The sequence below is a fragment of the Balaenoptera musculus genome, chromosome 4 (genome assembly GCF_009873245.2).
Source record: "Balaenoptera musculus isolate JJ_BM4_2016_0621 chromosome 4, mBalMus1.pri.v3, whole genome shotgun sequence".
Classification (NCBI taxonomy): domain Eukaryota; kingdom Metazoa; phylum Chordata; class Mammalia; order Artiodactyla; family Balaenopteridae; genus Balaenoptera; species Balaenoptera musculus.
Window position 1 is genome coordinate 115,810,865 of NC_045788.1, and position 18,288 is coordinate 115,829,152.

Consider the following 18,288-nt stretch of genomic DNA (forward strand, 5'->3'; position numbering starts at 1 on the left):
CCAAGGGGGGAAGGAGGGGTGGATGAACTGGGAGATTGGGATTGACATATATACACTACTATGTATAAAACAGATAACTAATGAGAACCTACTGTACAGCACAGGGAACTCTACTTAATCCTCTGCGGTGACCTAAATGGGAAGGAAATCCAAATAAGAGGGGATATATGTATATGTATAGCTGATTCACTTCGCTGTACAGCAGAAACTAACAAAACATTGTAAAGCAACTATACTCCAATAAAAATTAATTTAAAAAAAAGAAAGAAGTAAGTAGAAAACTAAGCAACTCCAGGGGCATTCAGGATGTAGGGAATTAGGTAATAGCTGCTGAGGTCACATGCCATGAGCTTCAGATCAGCTCTATTCCCATTTCCTTTCTTATTTACATACCTCAAAAATGTACTCTGGGCGTAGTCCAGAATAGAAAATAAAGGACACAATTTAAAAAACAAACTGCAAAGTGATATTTATTTACATTAAAATGTGAAATACCTGTATACACACAAATCTAAGAGGCACAATCTGTTATGCATAATAACTATGATCTTCAGAACATGTTATACACAATAGTATCTGCTGATATGTAAGTGGTTCCAGTGAAAACACAGTAAATACCAAAACATTCCTGACACAAAATAAATTATTCATTCACATATTCTAATCATACAAGACAGTTAATATTTTAAAAGTTATGTACTTCAAAAAACACTAGCAAGATGTACAACCAAAATGTATTGTTTGTTTTATGAAAAATGTCTTCAGATTATTATGCATAAATGATCCCTTTCAGAATGCATTTTTACCTTTTAAATAAACTACATCGATTTCAAACTATTTATATATAGCCCCTTAATATGATTGAAGACAGACATTAATTTTTTTTTAAAGGTATAACTATACTAGAGAATAGTTATGCTTTTCTAATATGCTAATGTCCCCCAATTCCAACACTGCCTATTTTTCAGAAACAATCAAATTATTTAAATTCCAATTTTAGAATATGAGATTAGCTGCCCTGTTTTGCAAATTGTTTCCTCTAAGAACTGTTAACAGATTGTCCTGAACTATCTCATATACTGGAGAAATTCAAGCTTTTTAAAAAAAATCTTATAATGCTTTAGGTTAAAGCTGGTTACTATCTATGGAGATTTTGATAAATCGAACACTTTTCTCTTAAAGACCTTTGCAAAAAGATATTTTTCAATTTTAAAATCTAGTAAAGATTTTTATAAAGTCCAAAAGAACACTTGAATATTTTCATAACGCAGTGAAGGATTCCTCTTTGGCATTTCTCCATTTAGTTCTAAAATAAAACATGTCAACGTTTTATATTTTTCTATTTACCTACTACAGACATTTTCTGTACACAAAAGTATTTGATTGAAATTGTTTTAACAGCAATTTCATTGCTAAGAAACTTTTTTTTTTTTAAGATCTGCAAAAAACACTCAGATTTTTACTATGAGAAGCAGAAATGTTTTGATGTTGCTGAAATGAGTTTGCTTATTTCTCTTTTTCAGTGATTGGAAATTCAACATCCTTTCAAATTCAACAATGGATAAAGCAGACATATTTTATATTAGCAAAACTGCTGACCAGAGTTTAATTTTTGAGTATTGATAAGAAGTAGCTTCTATTAAGGAAAAAGAAAATCTTCAAATAATAGGGGCATCACATAAATAAAACTACTGTATTTTCTTTCTTGGTTCCTGCATCTTTTCTAAAAGGAAACAAACCAAAACTACTACAAATACGGATTTGTGGACATTTTTTTCACATCGTCTTCCACATTAGATTTCCACATTATTTCCAGTATTCACAAATTTTTTGCTCTCATCACACACTAACCTTAAGGCTAAAAACAGTCCAAGTCTGATTATTTTTAAATGATGGTAGGAAACAATAACAAGGTTTTTACAAATGAGTACAATTTTCCTCATTTAAAACTAAATACGGGGAAAAAATCTTGGTAAAACTGAATCAAATGCAAGCTAAATTCTCCAGGGCTTACTGAAAATAAACAATGAAACAAAAACAAAAACATAAAATAAATAAATACTGTACCTAATTACTGCTGTTTATCAATGTCTACAAAGGTCTTAAATAACAAAAAAAATGTATAGTAATGACGGCTTTATTGTGACATTAACACATTTTTAAAATGTAATTAATAATTCTCTATTGTTTTCAAACCATGCAGAATCATGGAAATCCAAGCAGAGAATGACACATAGCAGATGAAGAACTAAAATATAAATTGGTAATGAAACACTTGAATAAATCTGTAGCTATTTTAGAAAGAAAATAAATTGATCCAATAAATATATTTTGAAAATCCGGAGAATGCAGGTTATAGGAATAGGACACAAAATGGGATACGGAATTTGTGAAAGTAATTTTGTTATATATGGCAGTTATTGAATATTATATATGCAGCTTATATTAATAATACTGCTATCTCCCAGCCACTGTAAGTACCTGACATCAACACTGTCCTTCAAGTATAGTTCAAATTTAAGAGTTACATGTGATAACCAAGTAAATAAATTACCAGCTCCTGCTAATATAATTTAGTAAGAACTGGGAATCCTATAATTGGCACTAGGCAATGTTTATAGAATATAGTTTTAAGTGCACATGGATATCTACTTCCAGAATCCAGAAAATACAGTCACCTATGCTCCTGTAAGAGCTTTACCTCAATTCTTTCACTTTAGAAGTACTTGTTGGAATGGGATCTCTCCAAAATCAAGGATCAATCTGGTCACGTTCAATTCTAAAACAAAATGTTCTGTAAAATTTCATATATATAAATGTTACCTTTTAGGTAAATGTGTGAGACATTTTAGAGACTTTATTTAGTGGACAGAGGTGGTCTGATAAACAGGAAGAGATCATCAGACAAGATCTCAAATGACCATCCCTCCATAATTCAGTTGAAGTTGGTCTTTTGTAAATGCTTATTGGGAATTTCTAACGCACTGACCTGGAGAGGCCAAGAGCCTCCATCAATCCCTGCTTGGATAGCCACTCCTGTCACCACTGCCAAGTCAGGGTCTACAGATGTGTTGGGATCCTTTCCAAAGAACTCTTGAATGACTTGGCGGATTCGAGGAATACGAGTTGAGCCCCCAACCAAAACCACCTCATCAATCTCAGTTTTTTCCAGGTGGCCTTCTTTTAACACTTGCTGAATGGGTACTAGTATTTTCTGGAAAAGATCTTCATTAAGGGTGTCAAAGAGCTTCCGTGATATTTCTGTTTCAAATAAAACCTGACTTTCTCCATTCTTCTTTTCAGGAAGGCTAGCTCCAAACATGCTGTTCACATGGGGGCTGTCTGCCGGGGAAAGTTCGTCCTTTGGCGGTTCAGTGTCACTACTCTGAGGTTCCTTCCTGTCCTTTTCCTCCACCGTTAGTAATACTGACATCTGGGCAGTCTGATGAAGAGTCAGGTTTAATTTGACCATTTCTACAGCTTGTCTTAATCTGTGGATTTCCTCTTTCCTAGAGGGTAGGAAGCCATATGTTTGATAGATCTGTTTATATAAGTACTGAAGCAATCTTTGATTGAAGTCTTGTCCTCCAAGTTTATTGTTTCCTAAGTTAAAAATTACAAAGTTTATATTTATGAATATACGTTTATGTGTGTACATATATACGTGTGTCTGTGTAGTATGTATGTATAAATGATATTCTGGGAATAATAAATCCTTATTTAATGTATTAAGATTTTATTCATACAAAGACTGATTAAAAATAACTGGATTAAAATGATTTTAATTCAAATGTGTACTATTAAAATACAGTGCACATCCGGGTTTAAATGATGTAATAGGAGGTATCTCAGTGATATCAAATACTTTTGCAGAAATTAAGAAATTGAGAACACAGACCGGCTTTTAAGTAGCAATTTAAAAACACTAAATGTCATTATTCTCAACAGAAGGAAGTCCTCCTTTTAATTAAGAAGTACCAGTAAGCATTTTCTCTTTTTTAAAAAATCCTTTTGTTTAAATGATTAAGAGCTGAAAAGTAGAAAAAATAATTTAATTAGGAAAAGAGTAATGCAATATAAATGCCCACCACTGAACTTGGTTCTAAATGGGTCCAGTTAGGCCACCTGTAACTTAAGCTCCACAGGCTTAATTCCTTAAACTAAATTAACCTTAAAAAAAAATTTAGAATGCAAAATACTATTATTAGATTTCCTAAAGATATCTATTTTGTGAAACAGATTATTAAGTGAAATAAACTGATCATCCTTCATTTTAAAATAATTTCTTTCCTTCTGTTCCCTTTACCATGGAGGTGAAAACTACTGGCTCAGCTACAAATGGCAGTATATTTATTTGACTTACAGGATGTCCAGTCATTTTTTGAGACTTAACTTTTTGCTATAAATATAATAAGTGGTGGCATAAGATTACATGTACAGAAGATTACCAAAATGAACGCAAAGAATACGGAAAAATTTAAAAATGAACACTTTACACATTAGATATGTTAACGTGCCTTAATCTCTTTAACGCTCCCTCTATTTTTCTTACCAGACATCGCTCGGGTTAAAAACATTCCTCCTTGTTTATTCAGCAATGACACATCTAAAGTTCCTCCGCCCAAATCTATCACCAAGACGTGAAAGACATCAGCTTTGTGGAGACCATAGGCCATAGCTGCTGCTGTGGGTTCATTTATTACTCTTAAGATCTTCAGTCCTATAAAATTGGTTGGAGGGAAGAACAATCATGAGAGGACACTATTAAGAAATTTCTTCTCACTTAATCTTACAACACATAAGTATCTTCTCTGAAGTGAACTCCACTGAGTACACAGTCACAAACCCAGTAAAAATAATGAAATGGGAAGGATAAATATAGGTTCTTCCAAATGGGTGTCATTAAAATTATTCTAAAAGAAGATTATAATATAAAGAAATAAAGGCCCAGATTCAGCAGAATACATCATTCTATTCTTTATTAATACTTAATTTTAAAAAATCTCTCAGCCTCTTCTAATTTTCCTATTTTACTTGGGAATATATGAGCAAATAAACTTTAGTCATTATGCACTGTAACAAATTGCTATAGAAATGAGGTAAGTTTAGTGTGCTCTTCTTTGAAAAATGAATTTTTGATAAAAAGAACACATGAATAAACAGAGAAGAAATGATAATAAAATGAAAAATCCAGTAGCTACAATAGCTACAATGACACTTCAAAAAAGTACTTAAAATGCAAGACCCTTGCAAATCTGAAATACATAGCAAAATCTGACTTCAAGGTAAAGTTAAACAGTAAATGTGCAAGCAAAAGATCAGATTTCCTTGAGCAAAACTCCTGCTTTAAACTAACTGCCACATATAATGAACGGCCGTGAAAGTAGTATGGCTTTATGTATCACAAGCCATAAAAACTAGTCAAACTCTGAAGAATTTATTCAAAGACCTTAATACCCTTCCCCTTAGCTCTCTGACTTCATCACTAACTCTGCTCTGGCCACACTGGCCAACTTCCTATCTTCTTACGTACCAGCAAATTCTCCCTTTATGGCTGCTACACTGGCACTCTCTCTCCTGCAACACAGTTCCTCCATATATCTGCTTGGGTCACTACCTTGCTTCCTTCAAATCTACTTAAACGTCACTTTCTCAATGAGGTCTACCTGACCGCTCTCTTTAAAACCTGCAAATCCCCCTATTCTCTGATCACCCACCTGTCCCCTTATCCTGTCTTTTTTTCTACAGCACGTTACTTTCTGACATACATTGTATCAAGGCTCTCAACCAGAGGTCATTTCGTTCCTCTGGGGACATTTGGCATTGTCTGGAGACATAAAATTATCACTACTTGGTGGGGAGAGTGCCACTACCTTCTAGTGTGTACAGGCTAGGGGTGCTGCAAAATACCCTATAATACACAGGACAGTTCCCCACAGCAAAGAATAATCCAGCCCCAAATGTTAATAATGCTAAGTAAGAAATGCCATAATATACTTATCTTCAATGCTGATTTTCTGTTCCCTCCAACAGAATATAAGCTCCATGAGAAAATGGATTTATCTGTTTTGTTTACCTAGGCACTTAATATTTGCTGAATGGTGTTGAATTAATTTTCTCCCACCTCAGATTTTTAAAAAACATTATATTACATTCATCTTAACATTAAAAGAATTTTAGAAGAAAAAATTCCTCATTGCTAACATGTGTCCATGTTCTTTCTCAGCCTTTCTCATATGCCTGATAGGTTGCTGTCATAATATACACATTTTACATTGTACCATGGAGCTTTCTAAATTGTTTGTAAACCTATATAAAAATCCATCTGATTTATCTACCATATAGTTTGTCTAGGTGCCTAGTTAGGTGGTTTGCAAAATGATACACATTACTACAGATTTTCAGCCTAACAAAATTTTGAGCAAAATGTAACTCAGGCAAGTGATATTACCTGCAAGGTTAGCAGCTTGAATTGTTGAATTTCTCTGTTTTAGATCAAATTCTGCTGGTACAGAAATAACAGCATTGGCAACTGGCATTCCAAGATATTCCTCTGCCATTTCCTTTAATTTCAACAACAGTCTAGAGCCAACATATTCTGGGGAAACGGTGATGGTCTCATTACTTGTCACAGAAAACTCAACCATTCCATTTTTGCTTAAAACCTGTGAATAAGATTTGCAAAGATAAAAAAATATATATATAAAACTGTGTGTGTATATACCTACATATACGTACATACACATACGCTAACACACATACATATGGAATGTATTCAATCAAAACTTACCTTTAAAGGGTCATAAAATTCATTTGTTATCTAGCAAGTGCATTTACTAAGATTAGAGGTTATTAAAAGTCATACTTTAAAAGCTATAAAATGAATCCACTCCATAGCTCTCAATAAGAGCAGAAAAATAAAATTCATCACTAAGCATATAATTGAAACATAGAAGATTCTCAATATATATATGTTAAATGAAAGAAAAGATGAATGATGAAGTAGAAGGAATAACAGTGGCTAAGTCATGTTTGTGACCCAAGATCTTCTTTTTTAAAAAATTAACTTATTTCCAAAAGTAACAGATAATTGAAAGAATGTCCTGGTACATATTAACAAGAATAATTTTAGTGCTTTGTTATGTTCTTATCTAAGAATCAAATATCACTCACATTCTTGTTTCCATGAAAACATGTATTAGCATCTTTTTCCTGCTAATGTAGTTGTACATTTGTACATTTAAAAAATCAGACTAATTCTAAAACATACTAGTTTCACCAATAGTTTGTATTAACATCAACAGTAAAAGGGAATTAGTCTGTTCTAAGAAATTATAAGAAGTTTACCCCAATCATTCAAGACTACATAATTAGTTTTCAATTAAGAAAATCTGACCTTCCAAAAAGTATTTTACCTGTCTGGGGAAAACAAAAACAAGCTATGGACACTTAAAATAAGGTCCTTAAAATAAGACCCAAATGTACCAGTACCTTCAGAGTGATCATGAAACAGAAACAACAAAAAAATCAGATCACTTAGAAACTTAAAACAAACCAAAAAAACCTTTAAAATAACTCTTGGATCAATAAGTAATGTACCCAAAGCTGTAACTTAGAGGAAACTGTATAGCTTTATATGATTTTATCATTACATAAGAAAAATTACAAATTAGTAAAGGGTCTTAAGAAAGAAGCTAAAAAAGAACAAAGATGTAAACCTAAGAAATGCCTGGAGAGATTCTTTTTTTGCTCCTTTGAAAATGAATAAAAATTTGAGAATTTTTATGATGGGTTAATCAATAAGCAGCACTGATACCATTTTAAAATCTACTTATTTAGAATCTCACTTCATAATTAACCAAAAGGGGGGGGGGGAACCCTACATGGAATAAACATTTAAATGCTTAAAAGAAAAAAAAAAACCCCAGCAAAACCTAAACCTACAAATACTTATATAAAAGCATTAGAAAAAAAATACAAGTGGATAGGATGGGAAAGGCCACCGTAAGCATGGTAAGAGTCCAAAAACATTTAAAAAAAATTATTAAGAGATGATTTTACCACATAAAAATTTAAGTCTTGACAGTTCAAAAATAAAATTATACGTCAGTTTTTTTAAAAAAAGGAAAAAATACTGAAAACACATCACAAAGGTATTTCATAGTCATCAAGGGAAAGACAAACACCCCAAAAGAAAACAGGACAAAGGGTAAGAAGTGGATCACTAAAGAAAATTAAAATGCCAATAAACACGTTTTTAAAAGTCTGACCTCAACAGAAATCACAGGAATGCAAATTAATGCAAGATACCATTTTTTATTTATCTATTGGCAAAGATTGAAAAACAATAACTAGTGAAGATATAGGCATTCTAAAAAATAGATAAAGGCACGTAAACTTTTCGATGCACAATTTGGCAATACAAATCAAAAACCTTAAAAACATGCAATCATTTGGCCTATCAATTCCAGTTCTTGAATTCAAATTTAGGAAATTATCAGAGAAGTGTAAAAACATACATGTACAAGGATATTCACTGAAGCTCCAATAATAGTGGAAAACCAGGGAAAAAATAAAACTTACACTGAGACTGGACAATTAATTGGCGGAACAGTCGTTTCACACAACCATGAAAGATAATGAATGATGTGAGCCCACTGACTAATTGTCCATGATATACTGATGAGTTTCAAACAAGTCATTACACAGCATGCCTGTGATCTCTTTTTATGTATATAAATATGTATACACACAAACACAGGAAGAGTATGTATTTATCCATCCACCCATCTATAGGTACATGGGGCTTCATTAGCCTCCGGCTACAATGAAAGAGCTGTGCAGACATTCTGAGGATAGCAGAGTGAGGAGATGGTAATATCCTAAGTCCTCAGTAATATTGCGGAACCACTGAATTAGCTAACCCTGGAGCTGCTGTGGGATTCTTTGTTATATGAGATAATATAACTTCCAGGCAAACTGAGTCTGTTGAAATAGAATGTTTTGTAACTTGAAGCCAAAGCATTAATTGAAACAGTATGCTGAACTAGAGTTAAAATAGATTTTGGCTTCACTTACCTTAAATGGGTATCTGCCAATTTCAGCTTCTAGCTCTTCTGGGGTAAAAATCTTGCCTATGAATCTTTTAGCGTCATATATTGTGTTCTGAGGATTTGAGTCCGCCAGCTCTAAGCTTTCATACCCCACATAAACATCGTTGTCAGTAAAGGACACCATGCTGGGTAGGCTGACGTGCCCATTTTCATCTGGAATGACCTTTACTTTTCCTGTTCCAGGAAAAAACACCCCAACTGAACAGTAGGTAGTGCCAAGGTCAATTCCAATCACCTTAGGAGTAGGCAGTGGTAAATACTGTTGCGCGAAATAGCCAGCCAACAGGAGAGTCAGAACAGCTGATCCTGAAATACAGGCAAATTACAAGTTGCGTCTTATCAAACTAGTACAATGCGCGAAATTACAACAGTAAAATCCCTTTACTATCACGCTTCCGTGCTAGACTAAAAATAGTCTCCAAATATTTTCTTTTACAGTACTCACGATAACGTTTCTCAAACATCAAGTTTTTCATAATGCAAACTGACTATAATACAATTAAAATGAAGTAACAACAAAAACAAACAAACAAAAAACCCCCTGTATGTTTGTGTGCTTCACTTATGGGTGAGTAAAGGGATAAAAAATAAAAACATTTCGATAATAATTGTGCTAATGCTGACAGGAGAAGTCATTCATCTGGAGCAAAAGCCAGAATATAATCCAATTCTTGATCAAATGATATTTAGATTTTATAGTTTTATAATTAGCTTTAGATGTCATTATTAAAAAGAAACTAACATTAAAATTTCCACAGCAAAAGCTCTGTTATTGTAAGGGTAAAACTCTTTATCCCCTCTCTCTTTTTTCCTTTCAAACGGATGAAATGGATAAACTGGATTAAAATAATTTTGGAAATTGCTTAGATATTTTTAAACGATCCCTTCATTACAGAACATAGTTAACTTTTTCTGTATTAAATACGAATTAAGGACATCTTGCAGAGGTGATATTTCGGAGAAGAATTAAAAGTGTGTAACCCTGATGATAACATAAATGGAAGCTCTTTGAAGTCAGGTTTTAGTCACGCTGTGTCCCCTGCACCAATGGTTCCTAGCCACTAGAAAACTGTTCAATAAATACCAATTGCTGAAAAAGCCAAATACGAACAAATGCCACGCAAACTGTAAACATAAGTGATGGAGAAAGAAGTCAATTCGAATTTACAGCTAATCTGTTATTTGGTTTCAGGAGGCTGTGCTATACACCTGTGTCCATCCATGTTACATACAACTCAAAACACCAATTTGTAGGAGTCGGCTTTACTAATCATTAGGTCATCCTCATCAACACATAATGAAATGACATCCGGTGCCAATCCCAGCTTCCTCTTGCTCCTACGTACACATTTTCAGAAGCATTTCATCACCTTCTCCGCCGGAGAGGGTAGTTCCTACCCGGATTGGTGGAAAGAACACTGGACTGTACATCAAAGAGGTATCTGGCTCTCTCAAAATCCAGCGTCCCCTGAGTCTACAGCTCGGGATGCTGCTGCTGTTCCTTCCCCTTCCTCCACAAAGGGGCTAGGGGTCTAGGAGATGCACATTCTGGCGGCCTCTCAAAGGCCCCAATTCAACCAACGATTCAAAAATCGACGTTGCGTAGGAAAGAACCCTTCCCGAGGCCCAACGTCCCTGGGAGGTATGCAGAGGTCGCCGCCGGCCTTACCCGGGCCTACTGCGGCCCGGGCCTTCCTAGAGGCGACCCCCAACCCGGCGTCGCGAACAGCCCAAAACCGCCTCTAAGTCACCTTTCTGGCGCCCTACCCGCTGCGCCAGCGGGATCCAGCAGATGCAACGACCCCAACACCCCGGCCTCCCTCAACCGCTCCGGTGCCCGCAACAGCGCAAAGGACCCTCCTGGTCACTGACCTAAGATCGTCATCTCTCCGGCCATCACAGTCCAGCCGAAGAAGCTTAGGATGACTGTACCAGACGTGAGGCACCGCCCCCACGCCGCCCGGCAGCCCCGCGCTCCTCTGGGAAATGTAGTCCTGTTGCTCTGACGCGGCCCGAGAAGCTACATTTCGGACCAGAGAAAGGACTTCATTTACCGTGAGGCCGAGGGCATGAGGGCCCCCATTCAACCGCTGCCAGGGGCGCCCGAGCCGCCTCCCACGCAACGGACTACAGAGCCAATTAGGCTGGGGCGGAGGAGCGCTAGCAAGAGGGACTGGAGTTTCTAAGCAAACCTGAAGCACCTGGAGCGAACTTGAGGTAAAAACACAGTATTTTTAGCACCGCCCCGCCGCTTTGCTTTCTGGGAAGTGTAGTTCCGGCCTGCCCCCATTCGCCTGAGGGGCAGTGAGCACCATTAGGTTATTGCGTTTTGGGGTGATGTGCCTAACCAGGCCCAGGTTCCAGCGTTTGTTATTTCGTTCTTTCTACCTTTTAAAGCGTGCTCGTTTGCCGGGGATCTAGATTCCAGATTGGGGGGGGGGGCGGTCCCAAACATCCCCCCCCCCCCCGCCTCTCGCCCCAGCATCCCTAGAAGAGCCCCTGCCACAGTGCGGGCGTAGAGGGAGGCAGGGGCTGGCGACCCTGGAACTTGGATACGATCCTCACTCCTGTGCTTTCGTTTTGGAAAAAATGAATTCGAGGAATCCTCAGCCAATGAGATTTATCCAAAGGAACAGGGACACATTTTCCTCTATTGCTAACACTGAAGAGGGCCGTTGAAAAGAAAAACGTAAACGAAATACCTTAACTTTCTCTTGAATTAAGTTATAAGTGGCAGGAATTGTTTTCATGCACAAATCCCTTAACATGCAATGGCCATTTAGGACACTTGTGAACTGTTTTTCTGGTTCTAGTCTTAAATAGACCCGAGTTTTCTCGCTTCTTGGTCCCTAGTGTACTTCATGGCTCCTTCTGAAAGTGTTTCGTCCGTTACTGCTGTTAAAGTTCATTAGAACAATGATCCCGGAGACTTGAAATCTATTTCCTTGCCTTAGATATAAGTCAAACAATTCCTGTTGACAACAGGTCAACCTGCTAGGAGAATAACCTGCCAGTGGCTTTCTAGCCGTTATAAAAATGTGTATGAAAATGTTGATGGTTATTGAAGCTGTAATGGTTAATGCGGATTCTTTATAATGTGCTCTCCACTTTCGTGTATATTTTAAATGTTTCATAATGTAAAGAATAAAAAGCGTGTGTGCCTATAGTGAGTAGTGTTCACTACCATTTCCTTATGAAGAATGCGTAATTCAAACACTCAGTTCCTTAATATTACTGGGTATAATGATCATGTGAACATTTATTGAGCACAGTGTTAGCCACTAGTAACAACCAGAAGGAGAGACAGAAGATAAACACATAAATGTAATTTATTATGGTGTGCAACATAATTGCAGTATGGCCATAGGGCAGAAACAGGATTGGATAAAGGCTGTATAATTTTATCTTGAGGAGAAGACTTAGTGGAAGATAATACGTCTAAGCAGTACTTTGACGACTAAAAGGGAGACTCGAGATGGGTTGATGGGATAATAAGCAGTTGGCTGGAGGTGTTCCAGGAAGAGGAAACTGAATTACCAAGAGTGTGGAAGCAGAAGGCAGTCTCATAGAAGGCTGCTGGATCATAAAGCGTGAGGTGGAAGTTTCAGAGATAGAACTAGATGTGTAAACCAAATCAGGAGGATTAGCCATGTGTGGCAGGCACTGGTCATTGCCATTCTCCTTGCCACCCACCCCTTCCTCCCTTGCTAATAGGAGCAAAGATTGCTGGTAAGACTATCCCAGTTATTTCTCAGGGGTATAGTAATGTTATTAAGAACAGAAAACACCAGAGTTGGGAAATAAGGATGAGGGCAGGGATATGGTAAGAAATGTGGATATACTGATTTCTTCATTTTTCCTAGCAGGGAGTTAATAGGTATTATGTAGAATGGCGAATTTAAGAAATAGAAACATAAGTAGGTCATTTAAGTTTATGAAGGCAACTTCCTGAAGGACCAAAAAATGATAAAACGTATAGAAAAAGGAATAGGTTATTAAGAATAAGTGGGATAAAATTAAAATGTACATTTTTTCAGTTTTTCATGGAGGAGTGTCGGTATACATAATTCAAAGTTAAACTTTTAAAATCTATATAGCAAAATATATCAACAAAGGAAGCAGTAAAACCAAAAAATATATCAGATGACAGATTTAAGATCAATTTTTATTATATTTATAAATATAAATGGGATAGACTAAAAACTGCCACATTGTCAGATTTTCTTTTTTTTTAATGCAGTTGTAGCTATTTATGAGAGACTTTTGAGTGGATAAGTAAATGAAGTTCATAGCTTGAAAATATCCTAGAGGGCAAGGTGCACCTACCCCTTATTTACAGAGAGAAAAATAAAAGGCCAAGAGAAGTCAAGAAAATTATGCTCTCAATTAGCATTCATTCTCTTAATAAATTAAACCTCACCTTCAATTTAGTGATTAGAGGTAGGTAATTTTTAAAAATAGTAGGTAGAGTGAAAATTGTCTAACTATATATCCCAGTAATTCACATTATTTCAGAAATGTGCTTCATTAGGAAACTCATTGCCAAATAATTAAAATCTTACAACATATCAATATAATTCAGAGGACAAATTGCCCTTGTTGTTGTTTAAGAAAAATTCATTCAATGGAAAATTGATCCAGTTCTCTGCACATTCATTAAAAGAGTAAGTGTATTGAAATTACAACTTACTGTGCATTACATTGTTAGACTGTATGAAACACTATAATATTTGAACATAAAAAATTACTCCTTTGTTAAAATTATGCCATAACAGGACAAATTTCATTTAATGAACCAGAGTATGTGTACTTTTTTTTCTTTTACTAGTATGGTTTCATATATTTCTATCTTCTGGGGACTGAACATTTATTACATGAAGATTTTTCATGTAAAGGTATAGGTAAGTAATAAATTTGGTTTGTAACTAAAAAGCTGATACCAATGTTGTTTTTTCAAAGAATCTATTACACTTCAGAACCTTTGATAAATGTATTTGCTATTTAGTTTGAAAATATCTTTTATTTTGGATATTGCCTATATGTTTCAAATGAATTTAAATGGAAATATATATTACATATGTCCCCAATAAGTAACATGTTGTCTTTTAAAAATATATTTATTTTTATTTTTTTTATTTTTATTTTTTTAACATCTTTATTGGAGTATAATTGCTTTACAATGGTGTGTTAGTTTCTGCTTTATAACAAAGTCAATCAGTTATACATATACATATGTTCCCATATCTGTTCCCGCTTGCATCTCCCTCCCTCCCACCCTCCCTATCCCACCCCTCTAGGTGGTCACAAAGCACAGAGCTGATCTCCCTGTGCTATGCGGTTGCTTCCCACTAGCTATCTATTTTACATTTGGTAGTGTATATATGTCCATGCTACTCTCTCACTTTGTCACATCTCACCCCTCCCCCTCCCCATATCCTCAAGTCCATTCTCTAGTAGGTCTGTGTCTTTATTCCCGTCTTGCCACTAGGTTCTTCATGACCTTTTTTTTTTTTTCCCCTTAGATTCCATATATATGTGTTAGCATACTGTATTTGTTTTTCTCTTTCTGACTTACTTCACTCTGTATGACAGACTCTAACTCCATCCACCTCACTACAAATACCTCCATTTCGTTTCTTTTTATGGCTGAGTAATATTCCATTGTATATATGTGCCACAACTTCTTTCTGATCAAAGCAAAACATAATAAAAACTTAAAGGAATAAGAATGCATTAATACTTCTTACATGATCAAAAATATATATCCCAAACAATAAACCAGACAAAACTTAGAATTATTACCAGTAAAACTGAGAATGAAATAAATATACCCATTTACAACTATTATAGAGCATTGCTCTGGAGTTAACAGCCAGTGCAAGAGAATAAAATAGAAGTATAAATTTGGAGAAAGAATAAAGAAGAAAATTTATGATTCTTTTCTAATTATATAATTATTGTCTTAATTCAGACAACTGTAACAAAATGCCATAGACTGGGTAGCTCATAAACAACAGAAATTTACTTCTCACAGTTCTGGAGACTGTGAAGTCCAAGATCAAGGCACTGGCAGATTTGATGTCCGGGAAGAACCTGCTTTCTGGTTCATAGACAGCTGTCTTATCTTTGTGTCTTCACAGAGTGGAAGGGACAAGGGAACTCTCTGGAGTCTCTTTGATAAGGGTACTAACCCCACTCAGGAGTGTTCCACCCTCAAGATCCAGTCACCTCCTAAGGTCCCACCTCATAATACCATCACATTGGGGATTAAGTTTTAATATATGTATGGTAGGGGCACAAACACAAACATTCAGTCTATAGCAATTATATACATGGAAAAATTAGCACACCAAAAATATCTGAGAAACAATAAGAATTGAATAAGGGGCTCCTTTAATAATACTGTGCACAAATAATTTTCCTATATGCAAACAATAACCAGTTAGAAAAATATGGCAGGAAAGATCCTGTTTAATGTAGAGACAAAAAGGTAAAACCCATAGAATTAAATTTAAAAATAAAAGGAGAAACTTTCAAACTCCCCTAAGACTAGAACAATATATTTAAGTAAATGAAAGAAAAACCTTCTTGGATAGGAAAACTCAATAAATTTATTATAGAAAATTTTAAACATACATAAAATAAATTAATTACATATACTTTATCCAGATTCAATAATTATCAACTAGTGACTAATCATGTTTCATATCTATTTCCACCCATTCCCTCTTTCCATATTAGTTTGAAGCTAATAGAAAATAGATATATTTTTTATCTTTAAATATTTCAATAAATATCTTTAAAAATTAATAATTTGCAAATACACACACAATGTTGTCAAACCCAAATATTAAAAATAATTCTCTACTATTAAGAATCTAGTTAGTACTCAAATTTCCAATTACTTCATAAATATTTTATCGTTTTCCAGTTTGGTCCATTGACTTAGAATTCAAATAAAGTCTAGAACTTGCAGTTTTAAAAAAATTGTCCTCCAAGGTTTTGTATAGTCTGAATTTTGCTGATTGCATCTCTATGGTATAAACATGTTTGTTCCTTTTGTGTATTTAGTAAAGATTGTTAGTTGGATATGGAGGTTTGATCTAATTTAGGCTCTTTTTTGTTTTGTTCTTGCAAGACTATTTTGTCTTTGGTCATGTGTTTTTCTATTAGAAGGCAAATAATACTTGGTTGTCTCCCTTTTAGTTGATGATTAATGCCCAAGCTCATTAATTTATTAAGCATTGCAAAACAATGATATTCTATTTTTCCTTCTTTGCTAGGTGGAATATATTTATAAAGAAGAACTTCTCTCATTTACTATTTGATTACCTAGTGGCATAGTTTATGTAAAAAGGCAAGATTAACCCTTGATTTGTTCTCTTTACTTTCTACTTTTAAAAATAATCAGTTAGCTTACTTGCATCCTCCAATGGTGACCAGTTAATTTGTTGTTATAGTTATTGTTGTTGTGTGGTGGTATATGTTCCAACCTATTTTAATTATTACCCTTTTAATACTTAGATTTTCTTAACGTTGGCCAGTGGCAGCCTCTTCAAAATTCACTGTTGAGTGCTTTTACCACAACCCTAGTAGGCTTTACTTATTTCCTTGCTACTTGCTCTGAAAAGATGCCTCAGGATCCCCTTATTCTTTTTTTTTTGCCTCATATTTATTATTAGCCATACCTCCAAGGATCCCTGCACCTTTTGCTTGGATTTGGTATTTAGAGACCATAATCTGTGAGATAGGGAGTTACTATTTTAAAGATGCCAGTTCTCCTTATATTTTTAATTTCAATGAAATATCAAATACAATGCCAGAAGGATATTTTATAACTCGACAAAATGACAATAAAACTCATTTGGAATATTTAGGAATAAGACTCTAATGAGAAAGCCCTTTCACATGTTAAAATCAATGACAAAGCTACAAAAATCAAAACAACTTTATACTATAGAGGAAATAGAAAATAGACCAAAGAAGAAAGTGGCATTTCCTTTAAAATTAGGAGAAAGGGAGAGATGGGTTATCCAATAAGTTTTATTGGAACAATTGGTTATGTCGTTAACCATAGAGATATTTTACTTCAACATCAAAATAAATTCCAGATGGATGAAAGATTTAATTCAAAAAGTATACGTGGTTTTATTCATTAATTGGGATTTGAAGAGGTATTTCAAATTAAAACTTAAAACCCAGAAATTGTAAAGCAAAACTGTACAAAAAAAGAGAAATTTCATTATATAGAATTTTAAATTATTCATATATAAATATATATGAAGTCAAAAGACAAATGACAAACTGAGGAAATATTAAACATACATGAGATACAAGAGAGATTAACTTCCTTACTTTACAGAGAGCTCCTCTAAATATAAATATTTACAACCTAATTAAAATATCATAAAAGTTATTAATAACCAATTAATAGAAAGAAAATAAAAATGCAAGTGCAGAGTCCACACCAGAGAAACAGTGTCTCCTTAAATTTTGCACTCTGGTTCTGGCTCTGTGACAAAGTAGACTCCGAAGCAAGAAAGATTATTAGATGTAAAAAGGAATATTTCATGATAATAAAAGATAACAGCAATCTTAAATTTGCATATGCCAAAAAAAAAGCTTTGAAATATATAAAGCTAAAATTGACATAGCTTTAAAAACACATACAGGAAAAACAGTAAAACCCAGAACCATAGATGGACATATTAGCATACCACTCTCAGTAACAGAACATGACTTTATCATCATATGACATTTCTCTGTGTGTCTCAGTGTATCTTTAGATGGCCATTTTCTTATAAGGACATCAGTAATATTGGATTGAGAAACCACTCTACTCCATTGTGACCTCATTTTACCTAATTACATGTGCAACAATCCTAATTTTCAAATAAGGTCACACTCTGAGGTACTGAAGGTTAGGACTTCAGCATATCTTTTTTGGGGAGGGGGACACAATTCAACTTATAACAGATAGCAAAAAGTCATGTTACTCTTTTGATTTACATTATTTAAATGTGATTAGAGTTTCTTTCCATTTACCACTCCTATCCTTGAGCTATTGCTATGTCATATTTTGTACATAGAGTATGTTATTAACCCCACAAAGCATACTTATTACTTATTATTACTTTTAAATCATAAATATGCATTTGATTTAACTTTAACTTTT

At 34.7% G+C, this 18,288-nt stretch overlaps 1 protein-coding gene across 1 annotated transcript; it reads right to left on the minus strand.

Moving 5' to 3' along the window:
* Positions 1 to 443: 443 nt before the first annotated feature.
* Positions 444 to 11,182, minus strand: HSPA13 (heat shock protein family A (Hsp70) member 13). The gene is made up of 5 exons (XM_036850902.1): positions 10,986 to 11,182; positions 9,079 to 9,419; positions 6,452 to 6,665; positions 4,553 to 4,720; positions 444 to 3,603 (listed from the first exon to the last, which is right to left on the minus strand). The coding sequence occupies exons 1-5, from the start codon at positions 11,008 to 11,010 to the stop codon at positions 2,936 to 2,938; spliced, it is 1,416 nt and encodes a 471-aa protein (XP_036706797.1). The 5' UTR covers positions 11,011 to 11,182; the 3' UTR covers positions 444 to 2,935.
* Between the last annotated feature and the right edge of the window lie 7,106 nt (positions 11,183 to 18,288).